Source organism: Clupea harengus, chromosome 7 (assembly GCF_900700415.2).
Source record: "Clupea harengus chromosome 7, Ch_v2.0.2, whole genome shotgun sequence".
NCBI lineage: Eukaryota > Metazoa > Chordata > Actinopteri > Clupeiformes > Clupeidae > Clupea > Clupea harengus.
This window is the reverse complement of record NC_045158.1, coordinates 8,934,233-8,961,064: the sequence shown is the minus strand read 5'-3', so window position 1 is coordinate 8,961,064 and position 26,832 is coordinate 8,934,233. Positions and strand designations below refer to the sequence as shown.

At 46.7% G+C, this 26,832-nt stretch overlaps 1 protein-coding gene across 1 annotated transcript; it reads right to left on the bottom strand.

The window, feature by feature from the left end:
- Positions 1–1,067: 1,067 nt before the first annotated feature.
- Positions 1,068–22,557, bottom strand: gnb1l (guanine nucleotide binding protein (G protein), beta polypeptide 1-like). Its single transcript, XM_012815877.3, has 7 exons — positions 22,468–22,557; positions 17,686–17,839; positions 17,093–17,215; positions 16,406–16,568; positions 12,452–12,544; positions 7,029–7,244; positions 1,068–1,716 (listed from the first exon to the last, which is right to left on the bottom strand). Exons 1-7 carry the CDS (start codon positions 22,496–22,498, stop codon positions 1,450–1,452), a joined length of 1,047 nt encoding a protein of 348 aa, XP_012671331.1. The 5' UTR covers positions 22,499–22,557; the 3' UTR covers positions 1,068–1,449.
- Positions 22,558–26,832: the final 4,275 nt, after the last annotated feature.

The window sequence follows — 26,832 nt, the reverse complement described above, 5'->3', positions numbered from 1 at the left end:
GCCACAGAGGTCATAAACTGAGGTGCTGAGGGGTCCCGAGTTGACAAGGACGAAGTCGGCGGTGGAAGATACACTAATGAACTGTTTTGTCTTTCCTCCCTTGCTCTCCCATGTGTTCTGTAGGAGAGGGGAGCCTTTGATTTTCGCCTAGACTTCCTGTACAGTCTGACGAGATTTTCTAGTCGGGAGGGACCTTTGAGACATGGGTATTTATGAAGCAGAACGGCTATGTACTGTTTGAAGTGCCGCCCTAATTCCGAAACGCATGAAAACCCATATGGATTTTTTTTTTTTTACATAGATGGCTATTATTATTATTATTATTATTATTATTAGTAGTAGTAGTAGTAGTAGTAGTAAAACATGTATCACATTTCATGGCAGTTACGGACCAGTATTGTATTAGTTGGCCCTAGTTGACGGTCAGCCATCACTTTAGGATTAAACAAAGCAGAATTATCCACAGAAGAAGCTAAAATAATGAAGACGATCATGTGGAAAATATTTAGTCAACAAATTATTCCAAAATACGTTGAAACAAAATACTAGAAAGACAATGTTTTAAATTATACTTCGCATTTTGCGTTGGACAGCAAAAGTAAAGGACATGGTTTAAATGTCCAATTTAAAATTTTATATTATATTGTACACCATAAATCAGCAAAGATGAGTCAATAAATGTCCTGGGCAAAATCATTTTAGACAGACAGATCAAGCAACAGGAGCCTCAAGTTAGAGACCCAACTTTGTCCCTACAACAACACAGAAAGCACTGTCTACCTAGCAGGAGGGAAAAAACTAGGTAAACTCCACCAATGAATCTTGGTAACAAACAGCCTTGTCTCTGCTGTCCGTAGACTAGTGATTAACCTTGTGTGATGAATGCGGGGTGGGTCAGACTAGAGGGCAATGGTAAACTGGGGGTGGGGGGGGGGGCGACGACACTGGAATACCCTGGAACTCAGGTGCAACGTATACCTCAGGTTGAAGCTTGCTGAAGCAAATCTCAAAGCAGAAAAGCAAACAGTATGGGAGCTGAGGGGTGAAAAAAAGAGAAATCTCTCAGATTAAAAGATATAACATTTCCACTAGCAGAGAGAGTCAGTGCTTTTAATGTGGTAAATTGCAGGAGAGCACAGGGGTGAGATTTGTACTTATTTACTGCTTGTTTTCAGATGGCTGAAAACCACCATTTTCCCTAAAAGGATTGCTAAAAGCAGTGAATGGGAGGGGTTTTTCTGGTGTCCAAAAACAAGAGATCATTCAAGAGATCATTCATTGGAGCTATAAAAAAAGCTCAGTACTTTCATTGATAAAAAGGAAAACTGCAACTATGTTTAGAAAGCAATAAGGGTTGTCAACAACAATAACAAAAAAAAAAAAAAAAAAAAAAAAAAAGTGTAATGGTTACAAATGTCAATTGATGAACTTTGTCTACGATGACCTCCTCTAGCTTTGGTTGTATATGGACCAGACGCTGATGCGCTGGTCTTTGGAACCCGCTGCCATCACTCTCTTTGCAGGGTCAGTGTGGTCAGAGAATGTTACACTCAGCACCATATCTGTGTGGCACTTCAGCACAGCCAGCGGCTTCAGCTTCTTCCAGCCGAACACTCGGATCTGGTGGTCCCAGCCGGCCGACGCTAGGATCTTACCATCTCCACGAACACAGAGCTGAGAGATCCCAGGGTTGAGCAGTTCCACGGACTCCCGTTGCTGTAGCGGGAAGGCAATGCCAGAGAGTCAAACACAGTGAGGGCTTCAGATCAACACACACACACACACACACACACACACACACACACACACACACACACACACACACACACACACACACACACACACACACACACAAAGTCCAAGGTGGTTAGACATGCAAATCCCCTCCAGCATGAATATCAGCCAAAGAGGAAGCAAATGATAACATTTCATATTAATATATTAATATATCTTTTAATACGCTGTCAAAGCAGAAAACGTCTCGGTTCACATTCAGAGAATCACTTAATCATTTTTTTATGAACAGAACAGGACTCAATTATCCTACCGAGGACAAGATTACTGGAAGTTACGACAAACCGCAATATATTAATCCAACAATATGTGCCAACTAATACAGCTGAATTGTAATGAAAAGTAGGTAACACACAATGTGCTTCTTTGAAAAAAAAGAGCTTCTTAGCTGTCCCCTACACGTCAGTGGGTCTGCTGATTGAGGCCCAAATGAAGGACTAAATAGCTGTTGAACCTGGCAGAGGAAACCTGCGCTCGACTCCAGGGACTCAATCATCAGGCCTAAAACATTTAGGCACGAGTGGGACGAGCGAGCGGTTCTCTGGCGACTATTTGGTTTGGAGTTAAAACGCAGTAATGGGCTGGCTGAGTTACCTTTGTCACTTTGTGTGTGCGCTTCAGAGAGAGAGAGAGGGGGGGGGGGGGGGTGGGGGGGGGGGGGGGGCGTTCAGCGTTCTGCTGACATTTTTTGTTTGCAGAGCCCGTGTTGCTCTAAGCACGTCTGATTAATTACATTTGCATTGAAAGGTCTGGTCAACAGAATAGGGGACCCAATAAATACACAGTTGTAACGCTTGCCTGCTTAAGATTACTGCTCTCTGGCTTTTCGCAGTGATCTACCGAGTCCTTGAGACCACATCCATCTCCCTAATGGACAACATTGTGACGTATCATAAAGTATTACTGAGAGATCATTATCTATGGTTGTACTCCTGTGGACATTGCACAGATGCGTCCTCGAGAATTACAAGTACCCCACGAGCATGTGTGTGTGGAGTTCCTGAAAGTGTGTGTGTGTGTGTGTGTATACAGAGCCTAAAAGCTGAAAGCATCTGGTATGATGCAGAAATCAAACTGGACAGCGTAAAATCGACTTCATAGGCTGCGTCCTGTGAGACTAATGGCCGTTCGCGGGGGAAGACATTGAAGAATTTGTCCGCGTGCTCCTGTTCCGGACTGGAAAATCAGAGACATTCGCCGCTGCATGTGGAAGATATAAGCCAGGTATTCCGAACCCAGGCGGATAGAAGAATGTGTCAGTAGAGAGGCTGAGCACAAATGCAAGTTTAATTAAGAGAAAGGACCTGATACCAGAAGAGGCAGGAATGATTCCTGCACCATGATGCTGAGGTTTGAAACTAAACGGGGAGTATAGAAAACAGCCTAATATTTTCCTCAAGCACCACTTGAGTGACTTGAGTGTGTGTGTGTGTGTGTGTGTGTGTGTGTGTGTGTGTGTGTGTGAGAAAGCAGAGTTGTTGCAGAAATGGGACGAGGAGAGAAAGATGAATCACTCAGCGACGGAGCTGGTATGCTTGAAGCAACCGCCATCTGCTTTGCATTACGCAGCTGATAATGATAGGTTAATGTGTCTATTTTTGTTTGTTTTGCTTCCCTGAGTTTGTGTCAGGGAAATACATTAATTTCATTAAGGGTCTGCTCTTAAGCGATAAAAAACGGGTCCACGGTTGTTTACATTGCAAGTGTTCCTCAGTTGGATTGCTTGCCAACTTTCTCCCTGTCGCTCCTGGAGGAGGAGGAGGGGGAGGAGGAGGAGGAGGAGGTGGCAGGGAGTGGGGGGTTAGGAGGCATAGGGAGGAAGACTTGGCCTGCCGCTTTCCAGAACATTCTCCGGGAGACACTGCTTCACGCCGGCGGCATCATTAGCTGCAGCTCCGTCATTAATAAAAGCAGCGGGCTCCCTCGTGGGAAACTCCGCACACACCGCTCGCTCGCCTCCCCGACAATTAAGCTCCAGTCATCGTGAAGATCGCTCTTCGAGGCTCCATCTTTCATTCTTCCTCTGTTTTAGCGGTCCGACGCTGCCTCGGGAAGAATGCACGCCAGGCCCGCGCTGTCAGCTTGCCAGCGGGCCCCAGCAGTCCTGACTTGCTCCTGCTCTCTGCTCTAGCTCTGCAGCTGGGGCCTACACAGTTCCCTGGGTTAGGCCTCGCTTCGCCAGGGCCAATAAAAACGGAGGGAGAGACTTTCTTTTCCTGGCAGGCAAGACTAGGCCAGCCCGAGCGGCGGGCGTTCAAAGGGAGGGAGGGAGAGTGATCGACTGGCGGGGTCTCGCGCCGACGTAAGGAAACGCGCTCCGGCCAGGACCTGGCACGGAGGGCTGACTTCACGCCGCTCCATTGAAAAGAGCAATCATCACTTGTCCACTCTGGCTTGTCGGTCCACGAGAAAGGAGCAGGAGGTGTCTCCTTCTCTCCCTCCTGGTATTTTTGACACCCCACCCCTGTGCACCCAATCCCACCCCACTCCCCACCCTCCTGACTTGTACCCTAGCACGGAGATTACAGGCTTTTGTCACCGGGGCTATCAAAATGCAGGTGTGTGTGTGAGAGAGAAGGTGCACGGCACATGTCAGAGAAGACGGTAACAATTTACAAAAATTGACAAAAAGGATATCGTAAAAAAAATCACAACATCCTAAGACATTTTTTGTTAAAAAGACTGAAGAAGGGAGGTGACTGGAATGGAGTGGGTGAAGGTGGGAGTGCATTTTCAACCTAATCTTTCTTTCTTATTTCACTTTTTTTTTTGTAGACGTCCTCCCTCCACTCCATTTTCATTCCCGATGATCCCTCCGTCGGAGCTCTCTGACCTCAGCTCGGCCGTGTTCACTGAGCGAGGAGCATTCCTGCTGAGCAGGTACGGCCTGCAGGGCGGACAGACGGAGGGGACGTTTCATAGCATGAGCTGGAACGCCTGTGGTATGATGGGGAGGGAGCGGGGTGGCGGGGAGATCCACCTGCGGTAGCTTGTCAGTGAAGCCTGCGACGGTGCTTGCTAACAGCCATGCTAGAATTGCCCCGCTAATCTCCGTCCAGCTTTCTCTCTCTCTCCTCCCTCTCTCCCTCTCTCTCTCCTCTCTCTCTCTCTCTCTCTCTCTGACTCCCTCTCTCCCTGCCAGCCCGCAGTTCCTTTTGTTGACTCTCAGTCAGGCCTTCTCTCTCTCTCTCATTTCCTTCTCTCTCACTTGCATTTTCTCTCTCTGCTCGGAGAACCCTTCCCTGTGTTTGTCAGCCAACAAAACTACATCCAGTAATCCCAAGTTACCACAACACCTTTCCTGTGCCGAGTACCTGCACAGATTTAAAAATCAGCACAAACACAAACACACAGATACAGAACATGTGTGTATGATCAGTCTTTTTCTATAGTCATTTGGGGTTAACTACAGGTCACTGCTAAGTAAGACCTAAATGCAAACAGAAAATGGAAAATTTTGAGAAAGAAATTTAGAGTGAGAAAACAGAAAAAAAATTAAAAAAGAGGAAAGAAAAAGAAAACAAGCAAGAAAGAGAAGGAAAGAAAAAAGCTAGAGAGAAGAGAGACGACAACAGGCAAAGCAAGAAATGTGTATGTGAGTGTGTGAACGCATTGGGAAGGGGGGAGGTTGATGTGAGCTCTGGGGCCCCTGTGCCACTTCCAGCTCCTCAGCCTTTAGTGTGGGCCCCTGCAGTGAAACCGCTGTGCCTCTCACTGCAGATATGCCTCCTGTTTGCTTAGTAGCCTCCAAGATGGGCCGCTTTTATGAGCTCCTAGGGCTGATCGTCCGCGGCAACGTCAGCATCCGCACAGCAGCCACAGCCGCAGCCACAGCTGCCTCTCTCAATGTCACTGGACACCACTGCTGCTGCGACCACACACACACACACACACACACACACACACACACTCACACACAAACACACACACAAGGCTGTGGGAAGAGCAGGGGACGCCTGTCTGGGCGTCACACTGCGCTGCACGCTGGGATAATTTAAAAGCCCCCGTTGGCTCCTTCTCCGGCTACTTTCCCACCTCCATCTTCAGCAGACACACACATTAAATCAATTCTGCATGCGCAAAATAAACCAAATAAACCTGTGCTGCCTCGTCTTTTTCACAATATTGAATAAAAAAAAAACGTTTTCCAGTAACATGGCAGACCTATTTTCTTGCTCAAAAGGGAGGGAGGGGGAAGGGGAGGAACTGCAAGAGAAATCGAGGAGGTTTGCGAATATTTCCAATTCATCCGTTCATTTGTAAAAAGCGTTGGAAAGAATAATACCCCCGGCCGGAGCACAGGAGCTGTATATCAGACTCCGCCTGAATCGCCGGCTCTGTGTGAAACGGCGGGCGCAACAGAAACCGACACAACATACGGCTCTCAATGAGGCATCACCCTTCAGATGCGCTTGGCTGTTACACAAGATGATGGACGGCCCAGTTGTAGGGTACATTTGTTTCTTGTTGGTGTTTTTTTTAGTATCCAGAATCTGCGAGTGCTTGCTGTTTGGAGAGAGAGAGAGAGAGAAAGAAAGAAAGAGAAAGAGACAGAGAGTAAGAGAGAGAAAGATGGTGGGAAAGCTGGATTCTGTGCCAGTGTTCTGGAAAAAAGAAGTGCATGGGCGGGCCGAGAGCAGGGCCTGCTGTGACAACCAAGCCAAGCTGGGCCAAGTTCTTTTAGCCCGCTCCCCGCTTTTTTTGGGGTGTTGCGGGGCAAATGGGTTGTAAGGGGTTGTAAGAGGTTGTAAACAGGGCCTAATTTATGGGAAGCAGGGGTACTATGTTCACCATGGGGTTCATACCCACAAAGACAGTAGAAGGTAGGTGGGTTAAGTGCAAAGACATGGTGGGGATACTGACTAGGCTTTCTTCGCCCTACACTGGAAAATATCCAACACCGTTCATTCCTAGCTTGTTAGCTTGCAAGCTTGAGAGCACTTGAGACGTGTTATCTAAGAGTTATCTTTTCTTTGCGTGAGTGGACCACCGTGCTATGAGGACTGTCCCCTGTCACTAGCTGTCAATAAACCACAGCTGACTTCTCTAGTTTGCGAATTCTGTCCGAGGGATAAAGTTCTATTAAAATCCACAATAGCCACTAAATTAGTTGCTAGAATGTTTGAGTAAATTGACATATTGAGCCAGTCTCACCAGATCCCACTGGCCCCCTCTGATTCACAGTGCACAGACTCAACATTGAGAGAGTGAGAGAGTGGTTGGCCTTCCCTTACCTGTAGGTTCCGTTGGCCGTCCAGCGCCCAGGAGCGGATGGTGTTCTCTGCAGAACCTGAGGCGCCACGCTGCCGGTCGGGGTCAAAGGCCAGGGACATGACGGGCTCGGGGTGCACACGCAGGCTGTTGAGGGGACGGCCCAGGGACACGTCCCACAGGAGAACCGAGCCGTCCTCATACCCAGCCACCAGCAGAGGACCTTCCCCGGAATCTGGCTGCCGAGAAAAAGAGGAAGAGGAGAGAGAAAAGAAGGTGAGGAACAACTGATGAGAAAAGAAAGAGCAGTGAGAGAAGGGATGTGAAAAAGGACACGCAGACCGGAAGAGATACAGACAATTTAAATAAACAGAGTCCTGGTGAAAAAGAATAGAGAAGAAGTGAGTAAAACAGAGAGCAGAAAGGAGGACAACAAGAGAGAAAAGAAAGGAAGCAGGACAGATAAAGGAAGAGACAAAGACAGAAAGCAAAGGACGGCCACAGAAGCCGCAGAGCAGAGGTTATCAGCGTGAGTGAATGACACAGTTAGGGGGGGAGGCAGAGAGAGGGAGAGAGAGAAAGAGAGGGACAGGGAAGGAGAGAGAGAGAGAGAGAGAGAGAGAGAGAGAGAGAGAGAGAGGGAGGGAGGGAGGGAGGGAGGGAGAAGGAGAAGTGGTGGAGCAGGGGTTATCTGGGAGAGAGCGCAGCGCCACACTCTGTGCTCCATTAATCAGCCTCTCCCGCTGGCAGCCTATTACAGCGCTCGTCACTTTACTCCTCATCTGTACGGCTCCTGCTGCACTCTCACACAGCAACACACACACACAGCTATATCCAAACACACAATATAACCATAAACACACACACACACACACACACACACACACACACACACACACACACACACACACACACAAACAGCTATATCCAAACACACAATATAACCATAAACATACACACACACACAGCAATATCCAAACACACACATATATCCACAAGCGCACACACACACACACATATATTCACAAACAAACCCACACATATACACACACACACACACACACACACACACACACACACACACACACAAGTACATTATAACACACATGTACAGCCACACACACAGATATACAGACACACATATGCTAAACACATACACCCACATAACTATACCCAATCACACCCATTTATTCACAAACACACACACACACACACACACACACACACACACACACTCACAGCAGAGCACACATATCCACATAGACAAATACATCACTGAAACACACAATCACACAATGAAGACAAGAAGGGGGTCATCGACCTGTGTGTGCACACATGCAATAAGACACACGCAGCGCACAATTAATTGTGTAACGGGGCCATTGTGTGCACACACTTGTTTCCATACAAACACACAGTCAAGCGGACAGACACGTACGCCCCAACCCAAAGCAACTGTATTGTGCAAACAGAAAGCTGGAGCTTTTTCCTCAATATTGTCTCATAAACACGGCACAGACATCAGCCCAGTCACTGTGGTCTTGAAACACAGCAGTGGCACCAGGCACACCAGGACCATACACAAACACACACACATAGTCTCTCAAACACACACCTTTATTCTGACCACCCCGCCCACACAGACATACACACAGACACACATCTTAATACACACAAACAACCACACATACCATGCCCTTTTTTTTACTCATACCCCCCCCCCCCCCCCAATCACACACACACCACACACACTCTCTCACAGACAAACACACACACACACACACACACACACACACACACACACACACACACACACACACACACACACACACACACACACACACTCATAGACTCAATGACCTTGCATACTCTCTGGCTAATGCTACGGTGCGAGTGTGTGTTTACCTCTGCGGCACTCGCCTGGTGAGAGAAGGCATGTCGAGAGGAGGGGAAAGCCCTGCGCTGGGAAGCCCAGGTAGCGGCAGGCTCGTAAATCACATTAGCAGATAAAGCGCAAACATGAAGGTGAGATGATAAAAAGGACGCGCAGGCACGCCATATATCAGTGCAGCACTGCAGGGGCCCTCCGGTCTGGCAGGGCAAAGATTTACAGTGGAAGAGGAGGAGCACTCCCCCCTCCTCCCTCTATCCCCCTCTCCATTCCTCCCCTCCTCTCCTCTCCTCCTGCAGGCTAGACATTCACGCCTGTGGGCCTTAGGACACCACGCCACGGCGTTAGAGAGAGCAGCTCCTCTCCTTAAGGTGAGCTCGTAACTCTCCGGCGGTGGAGGTGGAACTGCCGCATGTAGAGAAGGGGGGAAAGAGCTTTGGTTGGCTAGAGGTCAGACTCCTTCGTTGCCTGAACTGACGGGTTGTAAAAGTGAGAGCTCCACCCCAAGCCTTGGTAGAGCAGAGACACGGAGCGTGTGCTGTTGCTTTTACTGGGGGAACGTCGGGCCGGAGCGAAAGCCTTTACGAATTGTCTGCCCTGCAGCCAGTGAGCACACCCTGCGGAAGGGAGAGAAAAAAAATTCTTTCCTGATGCGTAAAGGGCAAGCGAAGAGTGTGTGTGTGTGTGTGGGGGGGGGGGGGGGGGCCTCCCTCTTTTTCCCACCGTCACTGTTCCCCCACCTGCCGTCACCCCCCCATCCCCAGCCCGTTGTAACAAATTATACACAGAATCATACACCGACACGTCCGCGCACGACAAACCCAGCGCTACAGGCCGTACAGCAAAAACAAATAAAAACATGGGCAAATCAAACCGCGCTGCCTCATAGACAGTTGGTAAGCATTACCGTCTGGCGACCTCCAGCCCCTGCACTTCAGTTAAGTGTAGGAGCTCCCTGATTGATGATGTCACGGGTCAGAGGTCGCGGAACCCTGGGTAGACAGGTTATTCATTATATCCTCCGCAGGCTCTTCTACGCGAGTGCGCTTCGCCGGGACTAGGGGGCTCAAGCCTCAGAAACAGATTCATCACGCGCACAGCTGGGCAAGGGCAGGGCTGGACCAACCAGCCCCACAGAGTGCTTTACTGTAGGACAACAAGCCGCTAGATCACGGACAGCAACACCTACCCACCTACCCATCCACAGCTCTGGTTTAGAGGAGGGGGTTCGTCGGGGGTTCGTCAAGGGTCTCCTCTCCACCCCTCCCCCCACCCCCAACCCGCCTAACCCTGGCCTGGATCTGAGGCTGCCTGGGCATGTCAGTGTGGTTAGGGGGTGGAGGGGCCAGGAACTGAGGGCCTCACCACATGCCAGTGGAGCTATGAGCGATGCCTGTGATTGAAGACTGCCATACAGGATGCTGCTGCTGCAGATGATGACGATTCCACACACACACACACACACACGCACACGCACACATGTCCCCAGTTGACAGCTCTCGGGGCACACCACAGAACAGCTGTGCAGAACTCAGACCGCTGTCCGAGGAACCCGGGTCGGGGAGAACACCACGAGCAGGGAAAGAGAACCGGGCAGCACATAAGGAACCAATCCCAGCCGGGGTTGCGATGATGTCATGCCCGGCGGGCGACGAGCTGAGAGTGATGGATATCTGTATAGGAACATTTCCTTCTCGCCGCCAGCCTCTGTTCATGTTAAAAGCCTCGCACATCATACATCATGGCGGCCCTAAGCCCACGACTCCCGGCAACACATGGAGACGGTTCCTCCGCTCGCCGGTTGGCCCATCAGCCAATCACATCGCAGAGCGGCCCCTTGCCTTCCGGAGCTCGCTCCACATTCTTAGCCTTGAGAAGAAGCGGGTGGAGTGATGAAGGAAGAAAAAAAACTGAAATGAAATGAGTATGGAACGTAGTGTCGCGTGAAAAAAAGAGAGGGGAAAGACAAAAGTGAAAGAAAGCGTTACTTAATATGGCATTTAATCCTTTCCAAGAGTCGAAGACGAACACTTGAAGCTCACCAATAAATCTGTTTGCAGATCTCTGTCGACATGACAAAAGATTCTGGCTCAAAGTCACTCAGGCACGGAGAGGGTGGGAAAAGTGACTGAAGGAATGAAAGAGAACGACAGAGACAGAGAAAGTAAGGAATGAGAGAGCGCGAAAGAGAGAGAGAGAGGCATTGTGGGTGGGCCGGGGCAATATGTCAGTGTCTTCTCTTTCTGCACTTCCTCTCCCCTGCTGAGCGCGAGGTTGGGCAAGCAGCAGGCCTCACCAGTGGGGATCGTGTCGATAACCAGGCAACTGTCTCGTGATTGATTGACACCGCGAGCGGGGAATGTGCCGGGCCATGGGCCGCAAGCGCGGTTTTCTCGCCAAGAGAGGCATGCTTAACACATTTAACGCCTTCACAGCCATGCCAGGCTATTTTCTCACACACACACACACACACACACACACACACACACACACACACACACACACACACACACAGCCTACTGGGTGGGTCAGGTTCTGCGGCTTTTTGCATTTTTACTGTGCAGCAGCTTGCTGGGCCGCATTTTGACAGTTACAGATAGCTCTGGTCGCACCATGAAAGGATCCAGTTTGAAGTGATTTAGTACCACCTTGGCTCCCTGCTTTGATGTCAGAGGCTGCCTGTACAGCTTGTCATTAATATTGCAAAGTTATTAATCGCTCTGCTGGCAATCATCACTGAAACCACCAATGTCTCTCCAAAGCACCACAAAGAAACGATGAGGAACAGGGGTGGGGGGCACCTTTGTAAACTAACAAATTGTAAAGAAGAAAACCAGTCTTGTGGTTTCTGTATTACTGACAGTGCCACCCCAAACTGCCCGCAGCCCATGCCAACGCCGCCGTTTTGATGCCAGTTGCCATCAAAGCTCCTATAGGGCCCACCCTGTTGTCAAATGACCAGGATTAATTTCAGTTTAACTAGGGGGAAAATTGTAACCACGACCTAAAAATGATATTAATTAAGAATGAAAATAATTACAGGCTTGGTTGCCCTGGTAGCGTGGGGAGGTTTGGAGGGGTGCTGAGGAAGTCAAGCCCTTGACAGTGTTTACAAAACACTGGGGTGGGCTCTTGGATGCCATCCCCAGCTTCAGGCTGATAAACAGCCCTGAACCCCAGCCCTTCCAAGTGCACTAATTACAGAGCTGAGGCCGACAACAACGAATTGACAAAAACGTCACTGGGGAAAAAAATAAATAATAACCCCCGGACAGGTTGGGTCATAAATCCACCTCCTCCTCGCCCGGATTTCTCTGATGTGTATATTGAGCTACACGGGTACAGCGACCTGCCAAACTACTCATAACAGGGCTGACACCAACTGCGATGTTTAAAAGGGACTCGCCGTGTTGTTTCTTCCTGTGCCAAACAGTGGAGGAACCCTGGTTTTGTCTGACTATGAAAGATAGCTAGTATGATGAAAGGTCACAGGAGGCCTTGGAGTTGAGTTGAGGTGGGATGGGGTGAAACAATAGTGTGCTGCTGTTTCCTTACCTGCCATATCTTCAGGCACATGACCATCCCCAGCTTCTTGTCAGGTTTCAGGGAGCAAAGTGGCACCTTGCTGGACAACTCCAGGACCTTCACCTGCAGGAAGAGCATCACAAGGCGACTCTATATTAAGGAAGCTTAGAGAAGTCGGAGGTAGTTTAAGTTCTGTGGTCATTTACATTTGCATGATGAGCCTTTTAAAATGACATCCTCCAATGAAAGTTCTATCTACATTGGTAGTGATGGACAACAGTTGCTTCGAAGGACTAACTCCTAACAAAGACCAGATCTTCCAGACAAACACCAGCGTTGATTCAAAACCACATGTAGTTCTTCCAGACAAACACCAGCGTTGATTCAAAACCACATGTGCAGACAGTTATCTGATTGTCATGTCTGTCTCTCCTTCAAAGTCTTCTCTGAAAGTGAGAGGGAGGGAGGGAGAGAGAGAGAGAGAGAGAGAGAGAGAGAGAGAGAGAAAGAAAGAGAGAAAGAGAGACAGAGACAGAGAGGGAGAGATACAGAGAGAGAGAGAGAGAGGAACCCTGGCCCTGCTTTCTGAGGACTGTTTCCAAAAAGCTCTCTGTGTTTTTATTCTGATTCATCAAGTTACGACTTGATTCGCCCCATCTGACACGGAGACTGATCTTAAACAATACCTCCAGCTCGTAAAACACAATAGGGAGCATAAAAGTTTTCCCTATGCCCCTATGGGGCAGATCGACAATCTGCGGCCGTCACCCCACAGTCTATAATCAATCTGGGTAAAACACACTGCCCCACTTCCCGAACACGCTGGCAAAGCCTCTAATAAAATACACACAGGTACAATGAAGCCCACGAGGCAAAGAGCCTGCCAAACAATTTGGGCTGTCCCATTGGTTGATCGCGTCTCCCATTGATGATCGAGATAGATCCTCATTAAGTGGTGCATACGCAGGCCTTGTCTAATGAGCAATTCATATTTTAGCAGGGTGCCACATCTGTGCTGCATGTTTACCGGCGCTCGCCCAAACAAGGCTGGCTTTGAGAACTCGGAGCCCCAGGAGCTGGCCGCTCTCGCGTATGGCCACTAGCTGCCCATAAATAATGCACTCTTTGCCTTTCGATTTAGGCAGCGTGGTTGAAGGGCACTTCACTTAGTGGCACCCACCTTGAGTTGGGGGTAAACATTAAAGATGAGGACTGGCCTGTAACTTAAGGCACTTTGGGGGCGGGGGGGGGGGTTTGGGAAAGTGGAAATTGATGGGGCGGCTCAGTTTCTCTCTGGGTCCACCCTTTGCTTGGTTTCCTGTTCGGGGCTTGATGGATGCGAGTCACTGCCTATACTACCTAGGGCAGCCAGTCTTGGGATGTCAGTGTGCTCTTAAGGAAAGAGCTAATTAGGTTTCATTAAAAAGCTGATGATTTTACTTTGAACTACTTCAGCATGCAGAATGCCTCACTGGTAACAAAGGATTTGAAGATATAAAAGCTTATTCACAGCCACCTAGCATGCTAAATGGAACTTTAAAGGACACATACTAACAAATCTTTAAGGTGCTTAGAACAAATAAAAAAATGGTTTATGGTTAAAAAGTTGAAAATGGTCTACAAGAACCATCATGACACAGAACTCTGTTTGGCGTACGTTTTCCCATATTTTAATGTTTTTTATATTTATATAGGCCCTATTCATGAAAGCTTTATACCTTTAAAATAATGTTGAGTTTATTGTGTGTATTATGGGTCCTAAAAAAAAATCCTCTGCTGGAAATCAGATTCATTGTGGTTTGTTAAACGATAGTGTGCACAAGTGTTAATCATTCACGTGCTTGTTCATTTATAATTACCGCAATCGTCGCTTATGAAACATTAGACATGCCTGTGCAAGAGAAGAGAAGAACAAAAAATCTATTCTGATGACTAGGTACATTGTACTGAATGAATGAAGGTTTTTTCAGATTGGAGTGTGCACAGTGGTGCCATCTCCCGCTGGCCTGTCTCAGGTGAAACAACGGCAGCACCTGTGTTACAGGAAGGGCACGGCATTGGGTAGATGCCCTTCTTAGACTTTGCAATAACAAATAAAAAAGGATCAGTCTAGATTGTCAAAAGCGAGTTGGCATAGTCATCACTGTCAGCCAAACTAATCTGCCCAATTTCAAAGAACAAGGTGTTTGCGCAAAGCTTTTTGTAAAGTCTAGGACAAGATCAGGCTTTTTTTCTTACAGACTGCTATAGAGACTTACAGACAGAGGGCTACTAAAACTGGCTTCAGTCCTTACAATTTATTTCATGGAAATACGATTCCACGATTCTGTCTGAAGGTTGTTGATATCTGAGCTCTACAGCTAATCAAATTACACCCCTCCCTTCCGTGATCGTGTTAATTGGCTGGAATGTGTTGATTGGCTGGAATAGTGTATGGCTCAGTCCGAGCCACTTGTTTGTTTCCCATTTCGAGTCAGGACTGTGTACAAACCAGAGTTTTTTTTAGCACATACACAAAGCCCGACACATACACAAAAAAGTGTATTGAGGTATAATTGCAGACTGCACCTTTAAGGAACTGAACTATTGTATGGGTACAGGGTACAGGGTGATCTTGGCAACAGATGAGTGAGCAATCTCTTTCATTTTTGCAGACGGCAACATTTACTTTTACCTACTGAAATATTAATTATTTGTAGTTAGTTGATCAAAGCGCAGTCATGCCACTTTGCCTCGAAGTCATATAAATATTTAATTGATGTTTCAGTAATTAGGCACACTTAACACATGGCCAGGACCAGGTATAAATGCCGTACTATGCACATTTTTCTTCAGTTGTTGTTTCCTGAATGAGGCCCATTAATTTCAGTGAAGCCAGTATGCAACAGTCACTTCATCTGAGGATTCTAACTATAACCTCCAAGGGGTTTATCATGGGACCCCTCAGGGTAAAGAACAACACCCTCATTCAGAGAGTGTGGTTGTGGTTCAGAGCCTCGGGTGTGTGGCAGCTGAATTGGCTGGGTGGAGGAGATGGAGAGATCTGTGATGGCGTGACTGAAGACTCGCGGCACCCAGACGCCCTCTGCTCTGGTCTGCCTCCCTGCGCGCCTGTCTCTGTCTCCGTCTCTGTCTCTCTGTGCGCCAGGTCAGCCTGAGCAGAGACTGCCCTGGATCGAGTGACCGGCCCGGCGCTTTCATGTGGGGCAGAGCCAGAGCGAGGAGGGGGGGGTGTAACACAAATCTACAGGGCAGCAAAGGCACCCAAGGGGTGGGGTTGGGGGGGGCGGGCGGGGCGGGTGGTGCTGGCGCTTGGCTCTCCATTCCGCTTCACTGGGCATGGGATGGGGATGACCAATCAGCCGAGGAGCCTCTTAATCTCACCCTCACCCCCCTCCCACCACCACCCCTCCCTCACCTCACCTCTGCCCATTAGAGAGGCGCTTCATTTTCCCTCCACAGACTGGCTGACACCACCAGCTTAGACAGTCAGACCCCAAAAGGTAATGAGGGCTCCACCGTGCCTGCACAGCATTAAATTAAATTTCTCATAATGAGAGATATGACGGGCATCACCCCACTTTTCTCCCTTATCTTCTCAATACGTCCAGGAGAGTAGGCCAACTGACTGCTCTGCCCCCCCCCCCCCCCCCCAACACATAATCATCTTTCTGAGTGTGATGAGTATTAACCATCCCTTCTCCTCTACCTCCACAACACACACCTGTACAAAAGTACCACCTGTAGCCAACCTGTAACCGCCTGAGATTTTTGTATAAATAAGCTAGTTCATGAACAGCCCGAAATTATAGTTTCGGCCGATAACAGGTGTGCAATACTTTTACACAAGAAAGTATGTTTAGAGGCCTAGACCAACAGACTGCTCCAGCACACAAAGACGTAAAGCAAATACACGTTCCCGTGACACAAAAGCACATCATTATAATCAGTCATAGCGGGCATTAGCCATTTCCTCCTCCTTACCTCCTCCATCTGTTCCGAGGCGTATGCCAGCAGACTGCTGCTGGGCCCCCTGCTCAGAAGAGAGCACTGACAGAATCCCACGCTGCCTGTGTACAGGGAGTCGGAGACGTCACCACGGCCTTCAGCCAGCGGCCACAGGCACACACGCATGTCCCTGCCCTGGCTTCACACACACACACACACACACACACACACACACACACACACACACACACACACACACACACACACACACACACACACACACACAATATTCATAAACAGACACGGAGTGACATACATATGTCATTTACAGAGACTGTAAACCAAGCACAGACACATATTCCTGCCCTGACTTCCTAGACTCACACATACACACGCTCACACTACATATTCATAAACAGTGTGTTTCTATTCATTATGCACCTTATTTGATGGATAAATATGAGCTTTCCTGGAAAACGTTTTCTGGGCGATTCCAAACTTTTGAACAGTAGTATAATGTAATCTCCAAAGACTGTAAACCAGACGACTCTACATTTCCCTATCCTGACTTCAAAAAAGGCACTCTAATTTGTGACTGCGACTGCTATTTGTTTTTTTTTCTTCTTCTGCAAGATAGTTTTCCTCCTCCTGTACCATTAGGAGAGCAAGTGAAGCGAGACTGATGAGGCCTTATTGAGTTTCCGTGATGAGAGTTTCCCTTACCTGAGGACAGTTTCTCTGTCGAGTGTGTTCACCCAGATGACGGAGGAGCCCCCATGGCCATCTAGAACATTCTCAGGCCTTCTTGTGTTCAGATTCCATATGTGAACAGCCCCTTTTGTTGAGCTACAAACAACATACACAATACATGAGCTGTAAACTATAGATTATTAGAACGGTATGGACAAAATATATCTACCCAGCACAGCGTCTGATAGGGTTATAGTCTGGAAATGAGCATTTCAGAAGACTTTTGTCAGTTCTGTTGCTTGTTAGTTTTTTTTCGCTACCAATAATCAAACAATGGCGAAAGATTTAAGTGATGACAGAGAGGATTAAGTTTGATTTGAAATGTCACAATATTGTTCTGGCTCCCATTGAGAGGGTGAGAAAAGATGGCATATTTGGATAATTGGGCTGCATTTTTGTCTTAATCCCATGTGTGCAAATATAGTTTATGGATCCATCTGCAGCATTTGTGTAGAGAACTCAAAGGCTGTCACCTGCTTCTATTTTGCCCTCATCAGCCAGTACTGCAGTGATAGCTATTAATTTGTAATGCATCTCACCAGCCTACCCACCTCTGCCACACTCACCCTGAGAACAGCAGAGGGGGGTCCGGCCTGTCACAGCTGAAGTGTAGGGTGTTTACAGCGGCCCCCACCCCCCTCAGGATGCACTGGGGGGCGGGCGGAGGTCTGGCCATCACGTACGGACCCACCAACCCCACCCAAACTTCATGTACTCGGCCTGAGAAAAGAAATTGCCACAGGTAGGATGAAAAAAATCCTTCTAGCACTGAACTGTTAGCATGCATTAGCAGATTAATGACAGAACAGAAATAATAGTGTTTGAGGTCAAGTTGAGTCTGGGTTCATTTTCTTCATTAGTCTCAATCTTGTAGATTCAAATCTTTTTGGCATTGCTTTGGCTATGACCATTAAGAACATTTTGTACTAATGTTTCCAGTTTAAAAAAAAAGAAAAGACTTTGAGTTTGTGTTTATGGTGTGGATTCATTAGCATCTCAGGCCATTCAGAGGACTAGGGCTAACGAGGAGGCTAATCAAGCACTGTACCCAGGCTTCTACATTCATCTTCATCTGTTGTAATAAAAACAACCTGAGCAGAAAGTCATTTTTCTCTTCCCTCTGAAATCCTCATATGCTCACCACGAATCATTTCAACACATTTAAACATGACTACCTTTAACATCTGGGAATTAGCTGTACGTCATGAATATAAATAAAGCCTTTGGGTCGCGGAGAGAATTTTTTTTCCGTCTCCTTCTCTCTTCCTTCCAAGCGATAAGAGCTCTTACTCAGTAAGTCATAAATCACACAGCGAGACGAGTTAATTACTGTAAACACAACATGTTTTATCCTTTTGAAAAAACGTTTTCATCAATGGCAGGTTTTTCAAAGGGCAGAAGCACACACCTTTTTATGTGTTCTCTGTAGGCAGGGCTGTACTGGACAGCCAACCATAAGAACGCAGGAGGAAAATTATGTGTCAATGTCAAATTACATACAAATGTTGACTCCAGTGTCTTTTATGGTACACAATAGAAAATTCTCTCACACACACACACACACACACACACACAAAAGCATAAATTACGATAGAGAACGGTACCAGGTTCTCTTTCCATTCTTCTGCCAAGGGTAGTGTCCTTCCAAATTTCACAAGTACTGTACATCTGCCAATAGAGATAACCTAGGAACATGATCAAACTCCTCCACGTGCCGTCTTATTGGCGACTGCTTCATGCCCTTCAGGTGAAACCCAAGCCTGTGGTATTTTGGAGAGGGCCCAGTTCGGAAGGTTAGTGGTTAAATTGTCCATGTTAATCTGTCAAGCGGGGACGGTCGCCGCTGCCCTACCTGCCTAATTAAGAGACTGGAACCACGGTGCCCTCGCAGTCTGACCCCTCACAAAGAGCACAGTCACGCTGTGTCCTCTCTCCCTCTCTCTGTTTTCTACCCCATTATTGCTGTAGTCACTGTCACTAAAGCCCCCGAGGCCAGATGAATAGCTGTCCTGCCTCCAGCAGCCGTGACCATCAGATTTCAATCAGGCAGCCAGAGACAGGCAACCAGAGTAAACTGGGAGTCAAAAAACAGCTTGAGTTACGCTCTCTAATCAATGGGGTGCCTTTAAGAGAGAGAAAAGCAATCACAACTTTAGTCAACATGATCAATAACCAAGCGGGGTCATTCAAGCTGCTTCAAAATGATCAATATTGAGGTAGACCCTTAAGGCAATCAAAGTGGCTTCAAATGAATGATGGGTGGTTGGTAGTAGAGGTCCTTTGCTGTTCATAATATACAGCAATAAAGGCTCCAAATCAATGTACATAGCTCAAGGATTACAAGACTCAAGGTGAAAGTTCTCACTCTGCACCAGTGATCCCAAGTGCATCACTAAGCTAATGGAAACAATGGTATTGTGTATCTATTTTGTTTTTACTATTTTTGTTCCAGTTTTGGAAGTTGGGGGTGGCTTTTTGCATACTAGCTGCATAGCATTAGCAGTTTTAGGATTTTTAAAATTCCCTCATCATGTAGACTTTTTCCACACACTGATACGTTATGTGGCTACACCCTTAAAATTGCAAAACTTTAGCATAACACAACAGATATGGCAAAACCCACCACTAATCTCCTGTCAATCAGAGACAAGGAAGAATAGAAGACCATACAGAACATGAGGGGGGGCATTGGTACATAACACTGCATCTTGCATCTCATAGCTTTCTCTCAGCTCGTCAGCTTCTGGTCACACTGGTCACACAAACGGCAGGCACACAAACACTGAACGAAAACAACAATCCACCTGAGGAGACAAACAAAACAAGCCCGTGACACGCTGTCAATCAAAAAACTCTCAGCAGACCCTGCTATTGTTCCACGCCATGCCAAAGACACAGCAAAACAAACTGCCTGTGTCAATAACAGAGGCACGTCAAGTAACAGTGGTCCTCTGCTTGACAACACTTGCTTAAGTAATTCACTTAGTGTGTGTTGAAATGATCATTTGGTGTGATGTCTTAGCCAGGCTAAAAATGTTAAGGCCCTTCCTAAATGTGAGACGGAGGCACAAGTCTATAGCAATGCGATATCAGGGTTAAAAACAAGCTTTTTAAAACAAAACACTTTAATTAATTAATTAAACAGATGAACTGTGCTCGTTGTGCGAATACAGAGTTGACTTTTACAGGTCCGTCATATCTGTAAGTGATGGGGTAAGCATGACTCAGTGATTCTTATAATTCAGCCACCGCGTGACAGTCATCACATGGGCCACAAGACAAGGGAGAAGAGGGAATGAGAAAGACGACAAGAGAGGGGAGCAGAGAAAAAAAAAAAGAGAGAATGAGAGAGAGAGAGAGAGAGAGAGGGAGAAGAGAAGGAAGATTGAGGTTTCTGCTCCCCCTGTAACAGATAAGACAGCTCTGGTAATCTGACTCTAAGTCTTTGGATAAAGCCAGTTTGTCTCTTCTCGGCCCGTCTGTCAACACCTCCTTGGTAATTAGGCCTAATTATGAGAGGGAGAGTTCGCTTCCCCTTCATGTTATTAAATAAGGGCCAGCCTCACCGGCCAGGTATCCTTCAACACCGGCAAGGGGCTGGCGACCTTCAGATCAAACGAAGCCACTATCTGTGCCCCATGGTTTGCTGCTTATATGAGACGGGATCGGGGAGACCGGTCATTTTAATGTGGGCTTCAAAGATTGGAATAGGCCGTCCGCATTCCTCCGCTGGCTCTGCGGAGCTGGTATCGTGTATTAGGCAGCTACCCACCTGAGCTGTGAGCTGAGAGCCGCCCTCCGCCCTCCCCCTTTCTCATATTTTGCCATTCATAAATAAGCCCAAGACATGGAGATCAGAGGGAAGTGGCCATAGAAACCGCAGCCCTGTGCCTCATCCTTTGTGAAGCCGCTGCATAACATAATACAACAGCATCATAGAAATACCTTTCACTGATATGTGCATGGGAAAGAGAGGAAAAAAACCACACACAATGCATCTGTTCATGACTGCATAATAACATATTAGTTTATAGTCTATTTGTGTGGTTGAATAGACACACATATACAGAACCACACAGACTTTTCTTTGGACAGCTTGTTGAAGAGCCTGCCCTTACTCCCCTGTTCCATGCAACCATAGTTAAGCAATTAAGTCATTCCTTCTACTTTATCGAAACATTCTTATCTTGTTTTGGCCTTTGCTTCTCTTCATTCAAACTGAGCTTTTCCTCATCACTGGGGGCAACACAGCCTACACACATTAGTCAGCCCTTTTTTCACTCTTCAGACTATTCTAGTATTCAGGGCACTCCCAAACCAACCACCCAACGAGCTTTAGATTCCCTTAAGGAGGAAAGAAAAGTCCTGAATGGAAAAGGTGCTCCATTATAAAAAGCCAGTTAAATAAACAACGTAGGAAGTGCACAGGATTCACACCCTTTATTGTGCAGTCAAACATGGGTAAGGGGGGGGGGGGGTAGGGTGAGGTGAGGTGGTTGGGTATCTTGGCTGGAAAAACACTCCTGTGGAAGATATAGAGGGTGAAGTCAGACCCAAGTGCACCAACACCCACCGCCACTCAGACTGTCAGAGGGGGAAGAGGCTGTATTGTTCCTGTCAATGGCGTGAATGCTGCATTGGGCCGCCAAAGATAAGGGCTGAATGCAGTCCCTCTGTCAGAGAAGCCCACTGATGGAGCACTTTGTCACTTCAGCCTGATTTAGCGGGGGCTTACCGGTGATTACCAACAAAAGGATCCTACAGGTACCTCTCCTTATCTATTAGCATCAACGTCAGTTTCCTTCCCTTGGTGTTTTACCTTACACATCTGAAGGAGGGTAAACAATCGGATAGTCTGAATCACCCTTTGCACCGTGAAAATTACGTTTAAATAATAATACAAATATTAAAATATAATATATGGATTAAACCTAACAAAATGTCCACATAAACGGCGTAGTAATTAATAGTCGGTGCATCAATGTGATTCTAACGTTAACATAGACCACTTAACTAATTGAAATGGTCTAAACATGCATCTCGTGTTTACATTTAGTAAACACAACAAGACCTTCTGGGAAACTACTTAGGCACTCGCACTAGCTCAGAAAAAGTAGAATTGAACTGAACTCCACACAAACTGACAAGTTCCCTTCCTTGATAACATTCTTTCGGTAACGCTATCTTACAACAGGGAACGCCTCCTGGTTGACCGGTCATAGAAGACAAAATACAGGCTTAGACCAGAAGGCGAATAAGTGCAAATATGAGCCAAGTGAGCACGTTACATAATCAAGCTCCAGAAAAACATTTGACAATACAACATCATAAGCTCAACAGAATGATACCTGAATGGAAGACGCGTGGATAGAAAAACATGCGCCATTGAACTTGAAAGACCCTAAAAAGCCCAGAGCTGCCCGTAGCGTTGCCTGATAAAAAAAAAAAATTACACAGAGCGCCTGTCGGTCTCTGCCGGATGGTGGACTCACAAATGCAATGGATCAAGTCTACTTAGATGAAAACTTGGATTACAGATTTTAAAAAGAGAATTGTGTTGTGTTTGATTAAGGAAAATATCCTGTAAAACAGAGGACTAATGTTTTTTCTTTTGTTCTTGAAAAACAGATTTAACTTCTAAATATATAAGGAGGACCTTCTGAGCAAACAGATAATCCTTTTTTTCCTTAGCCTAATTGAGAAAGGAGAGGGAGGAAAAAGAGACAGGTCTAATCCACAAAGCACACACTGTTCTTTCATAAATGCAGCAGGAGAAACCTTTATTTGTCCATTCCTATCATAGAAAAGGGGAGGTTTCAAGCTCGGCTGGGCCCGGGCAAAAAGATTAGATGAAACCAGAGCATTTTAAACCTCTTTAGAGGCCCTGGATTAAGCTGGGTGATGGCTACAGAGTGCCTTTCCCCAGTAGTCCTAAAATGAAACAATAAAGCATACAAGTCCACAGGTGTTTGTTAAAATACTTGGGAATTTGGCATGAAGACTAGAAACATTTCACAGCAGACATTTGGGTTACAGGACTTTTTAAAATAACCCCTTTGTGCCCCATAGTAATCTAATAATACAATGTGGCATTGACCTCTGCCTAATGTAATCCATTTTTTCTTCTTCATCGGAGCAGTGGTGAGATGAGATGAGAGGTTTGCAGGTGGGTGATAGCATCCGGGTGAGACAATTATTGCAAATGCACTTGGTGGGATCGTGACCCCTCAGCAGGGGGTGTGAAAAATTGTCTTCAGTGCTGGCCTGGTCAGGTGCCATCCCCAGTGCCCTCATGAATTATTGGTCGCCTCTCAGCTTACCCACGCTGGAGCACAATGCCAGGCCGAGGCAACTCTGGTCTCCCAGGGTCCAAGGAGGGGTGGAGAAGGGGACAGACGCCATTGTGCCCCTCAGACTGGAGTACGCGAGAAGGAAACGCCAGCGCTCCCACAGTCTCCCTCAGCACAGGGACACTCTGCTCATCTTACAGCTCATCACCAAATTGGGAAAGTGCTTAGCTAAGTTGCAAAGCCTGGCTCTGTTACCCAAGTGATCAGTGACCGTCCAGGGAAGGTAACAGATCCTGGGACTGAATAAAGAAATAAGATGCATTACTGAGAGCAGCGGATCAAAGTGGTGTTTGATAAATGTGGGTGCAATCGTAGAAAAAGGCAAACAAGTAATAAATCAAATAAAGCTGTTAGTCATTTATAAATATTGTCAAAATGTATGTGTTGTGTCCACTGAAACATGTTACATTTGAATAGTTTTAAAAGTCTTGATTGTCTAAAAACAATAATGAACATCAGTGTGTTCAGTGGGCACTCACACAGGACATCCATATTGTACAACACACGGATTCCTAATGTGTTTAAAAGTCAAGTAAAGCTAGTTTAGTCCACTGCTCTCCAAAGCTGACCAGGCTGTGAAATGTTTCAACTGTGCACTTACAATTTTGTCTGCCAACACTGCAAGCAAATCCTTGCACACCGCTATTTATCCTTCGCAAGTCAACTTTAAAGTGTTAAGAAGGCATTTCACATTGTGGGTGAATCCGATGAAAATCGGTTTTCATGGCCAAATGTGTGCACTTGACAGCATTTGAATGGAGCTTGGACCCTTCTGTCATGGCACTGGAAAAGCCAATCTCAGCACCAGAACACAAGTCAGCACAGATCAGCTCCACCAACAACATCTGTGTTTGCACCAGCAGGTGCAAGTGGAGACATCACCATGGCACAGGCAGTGACACCAGCACAAAATGTACTGATACACACTCAACAGGCATGTTTGGCAATAGCCCCAAGTTCAAATACTGGTGGGGGAAACATTTTAAGGGTAAGAATGTGTGCATATGCATGTGGAAGGGGGGGGGGGCTCGTGTTGAAATTTGGAGCATTCAGGTACAGTATCTCATAAGTTGTTTTTCTTGGGAGGCTTTGAGATGGGGTCAGGGTGAGACTGGAGTGATCTCAGGGAAGGTGTGGATGGACTGTTGGATCTGGCTGGAGCGGCATGAGGGGGAGAGGATAGTCGAGCCGTTCCCTTCCCAGGAAGAGTTTCTCCCCTAGAGGTGTGCGTCAGAGGCTCTGCCTCTTATCGTTTCCCTCTTTGAAACTCTCTTGCACTGAGTCTCAACCAGTCAAGGTCACATATGGACAAAGTCTGGGCCAATTGTTCCCTATCCTCCGCCTCACATGCATGTTCTGTGGGAATCTGACAGTATCTTTAATGTCATGTTTTCTTTCCTGACATGTACACATTAGCCCCTATGCAATGACGGGCGTTTGCTTTGAGCACTACCACATAATGATCACCCATCCAACATGAGTTGGCCTGAATTGTCATGCATTCAACGTAAAGATCTGGGGCCATCATAATTACCACATGTAGTGCTGTGCAAACATGGCTATGTATGCATAGAGCAGTTCCTGAGTTCTTGACCTTGCCATTTTGGTTCTACATGCCTAAAATGGTTCGAAGAGGAGGAGTAGCGATGAGACTTTCAAGTGAGGGCTGTGGTTTTGTGCCCCGTTTTAAATTCTCTGATACATGGTGAGGAGTCCTCTCCCTGTGATCTCAGGATCCGTGCAAGCGCAAACAGTCACAACAAAGACATTAATCACTGTCCGGCGTGCAGCTACAAACAAGACAGGCAGGTTATGAAGTCTGATTTGAATATAAGAAAGTCTAAATGTCTACACGCACGGTGTGCGGTTTTCCTTCATTTGAACTCTAAACACATACAGTGCTTGGCATAAGCTCGCTTAACAGGAAAAATAAGTCACTTTAAACACACACCCCAGAGGCAGCCCCAACGTGCAATCCTTCAGCTTCATGAAACCCCACCAATAGCATGCTTCCTGAGGTGTGAACAAGTATGCCTTAAAAAGCTAGTACTGTCTGCTTCCAAGGCCCATGGCCTTTGAGAGATATATGGGGAGAAGAGAGGAAATAGTGCATGTTGGAATAAGATAAGGATTAAGTTTTATATTTATATAAAATAAGGATTAGGTTTATTATATTATTCTAGCATTGGAAACGTATGTGTCTATGTGCTCAATCTAAGATGGTTGACATCATCATTGCTATGACCGTTGCCTTTACTATGCATGTTCATGTGTATTCTTTGTTCAGTACATCAAGGATCTCTGTATTTGCATGAGTGAGTTTGTGTTTTCCTAGTCTTGCGACGGTCTACCCTTCTTGAGAAATAATAAACCTCTGAAAACAACTCAAAGGCAAAATAGGGGAAACAAAAACATTGACTGCCTCAAATAAATTGCCTTGATCTTCTCGGGAAAAAAAGTGCTTAATCCAAAACACCCACTGAGGTGTTGAGTCTTTAGTCTGGTTTAATCACAGCTTAAGTAATGAGGAAGGAACACCCTGTGTGGCCTTGTCTGACAACATGATTTGTGTCATGATAAATATCTTAGCTGCTTCTGGCTGTGCCTCCAGAGTAAGGCTCCGTTTCTATCTCTGCCTTGCTTGAACAGTAGACTAGGGAATCACTAAGCAGAGCGCTGTGTGATATTTACAGTGGCAATAAGATATTCTCTTTTTTGAGGGCGAAGGAGAGAGGCATTGCCCCTAAATTGAGTACCATTACACGTTATTACTAGTACGCTTTTTCATGCGGTGCGATTCACTCAATCATTGATTGTATGCCAGCAGATAACTATAGCAATCCTGCAGCAGTATGTTTTCCAAAAGCTTCATAGCCATAGTTAAGGCAAGGCTATGATTTTTAACACTCTCCTGACTAGCACAACGCAAGGAAATGCAGCCTAGACAAGCAATCCTCACGACCAGCAATCTTCCTATGCTGCACTTTTTATCTCACAGAAGCCCAGTTCTAGAAGACAGGGCACATATGCTCTGCATTAACATGGCCATGGCCCAGTGTATCTGCGCTTATCTGCCGCTGATAAGTCCACTTCCCACTCTTTGGCCTCAGTGTGGCCCTGTGATCATTTTAGGACTTGGATACCCAGAGGCCAGGCCCATTGGTCACTAGTCAAATTCTCAAACCCAAAATTTGGAGACATCGGGAGCTCAGGAACAGTCTTGTAAGCAGTTTTCCCAAAAGCACGACAGTGATGCAGAGACTGTAACCAACGTTCTGAAATCCCATCCTGCCATACGGAAGAAGCCCAAATAAGCTTTAAACCCTTCTGTGGTCTACATCCCTACAACGTGTACATGCAAAT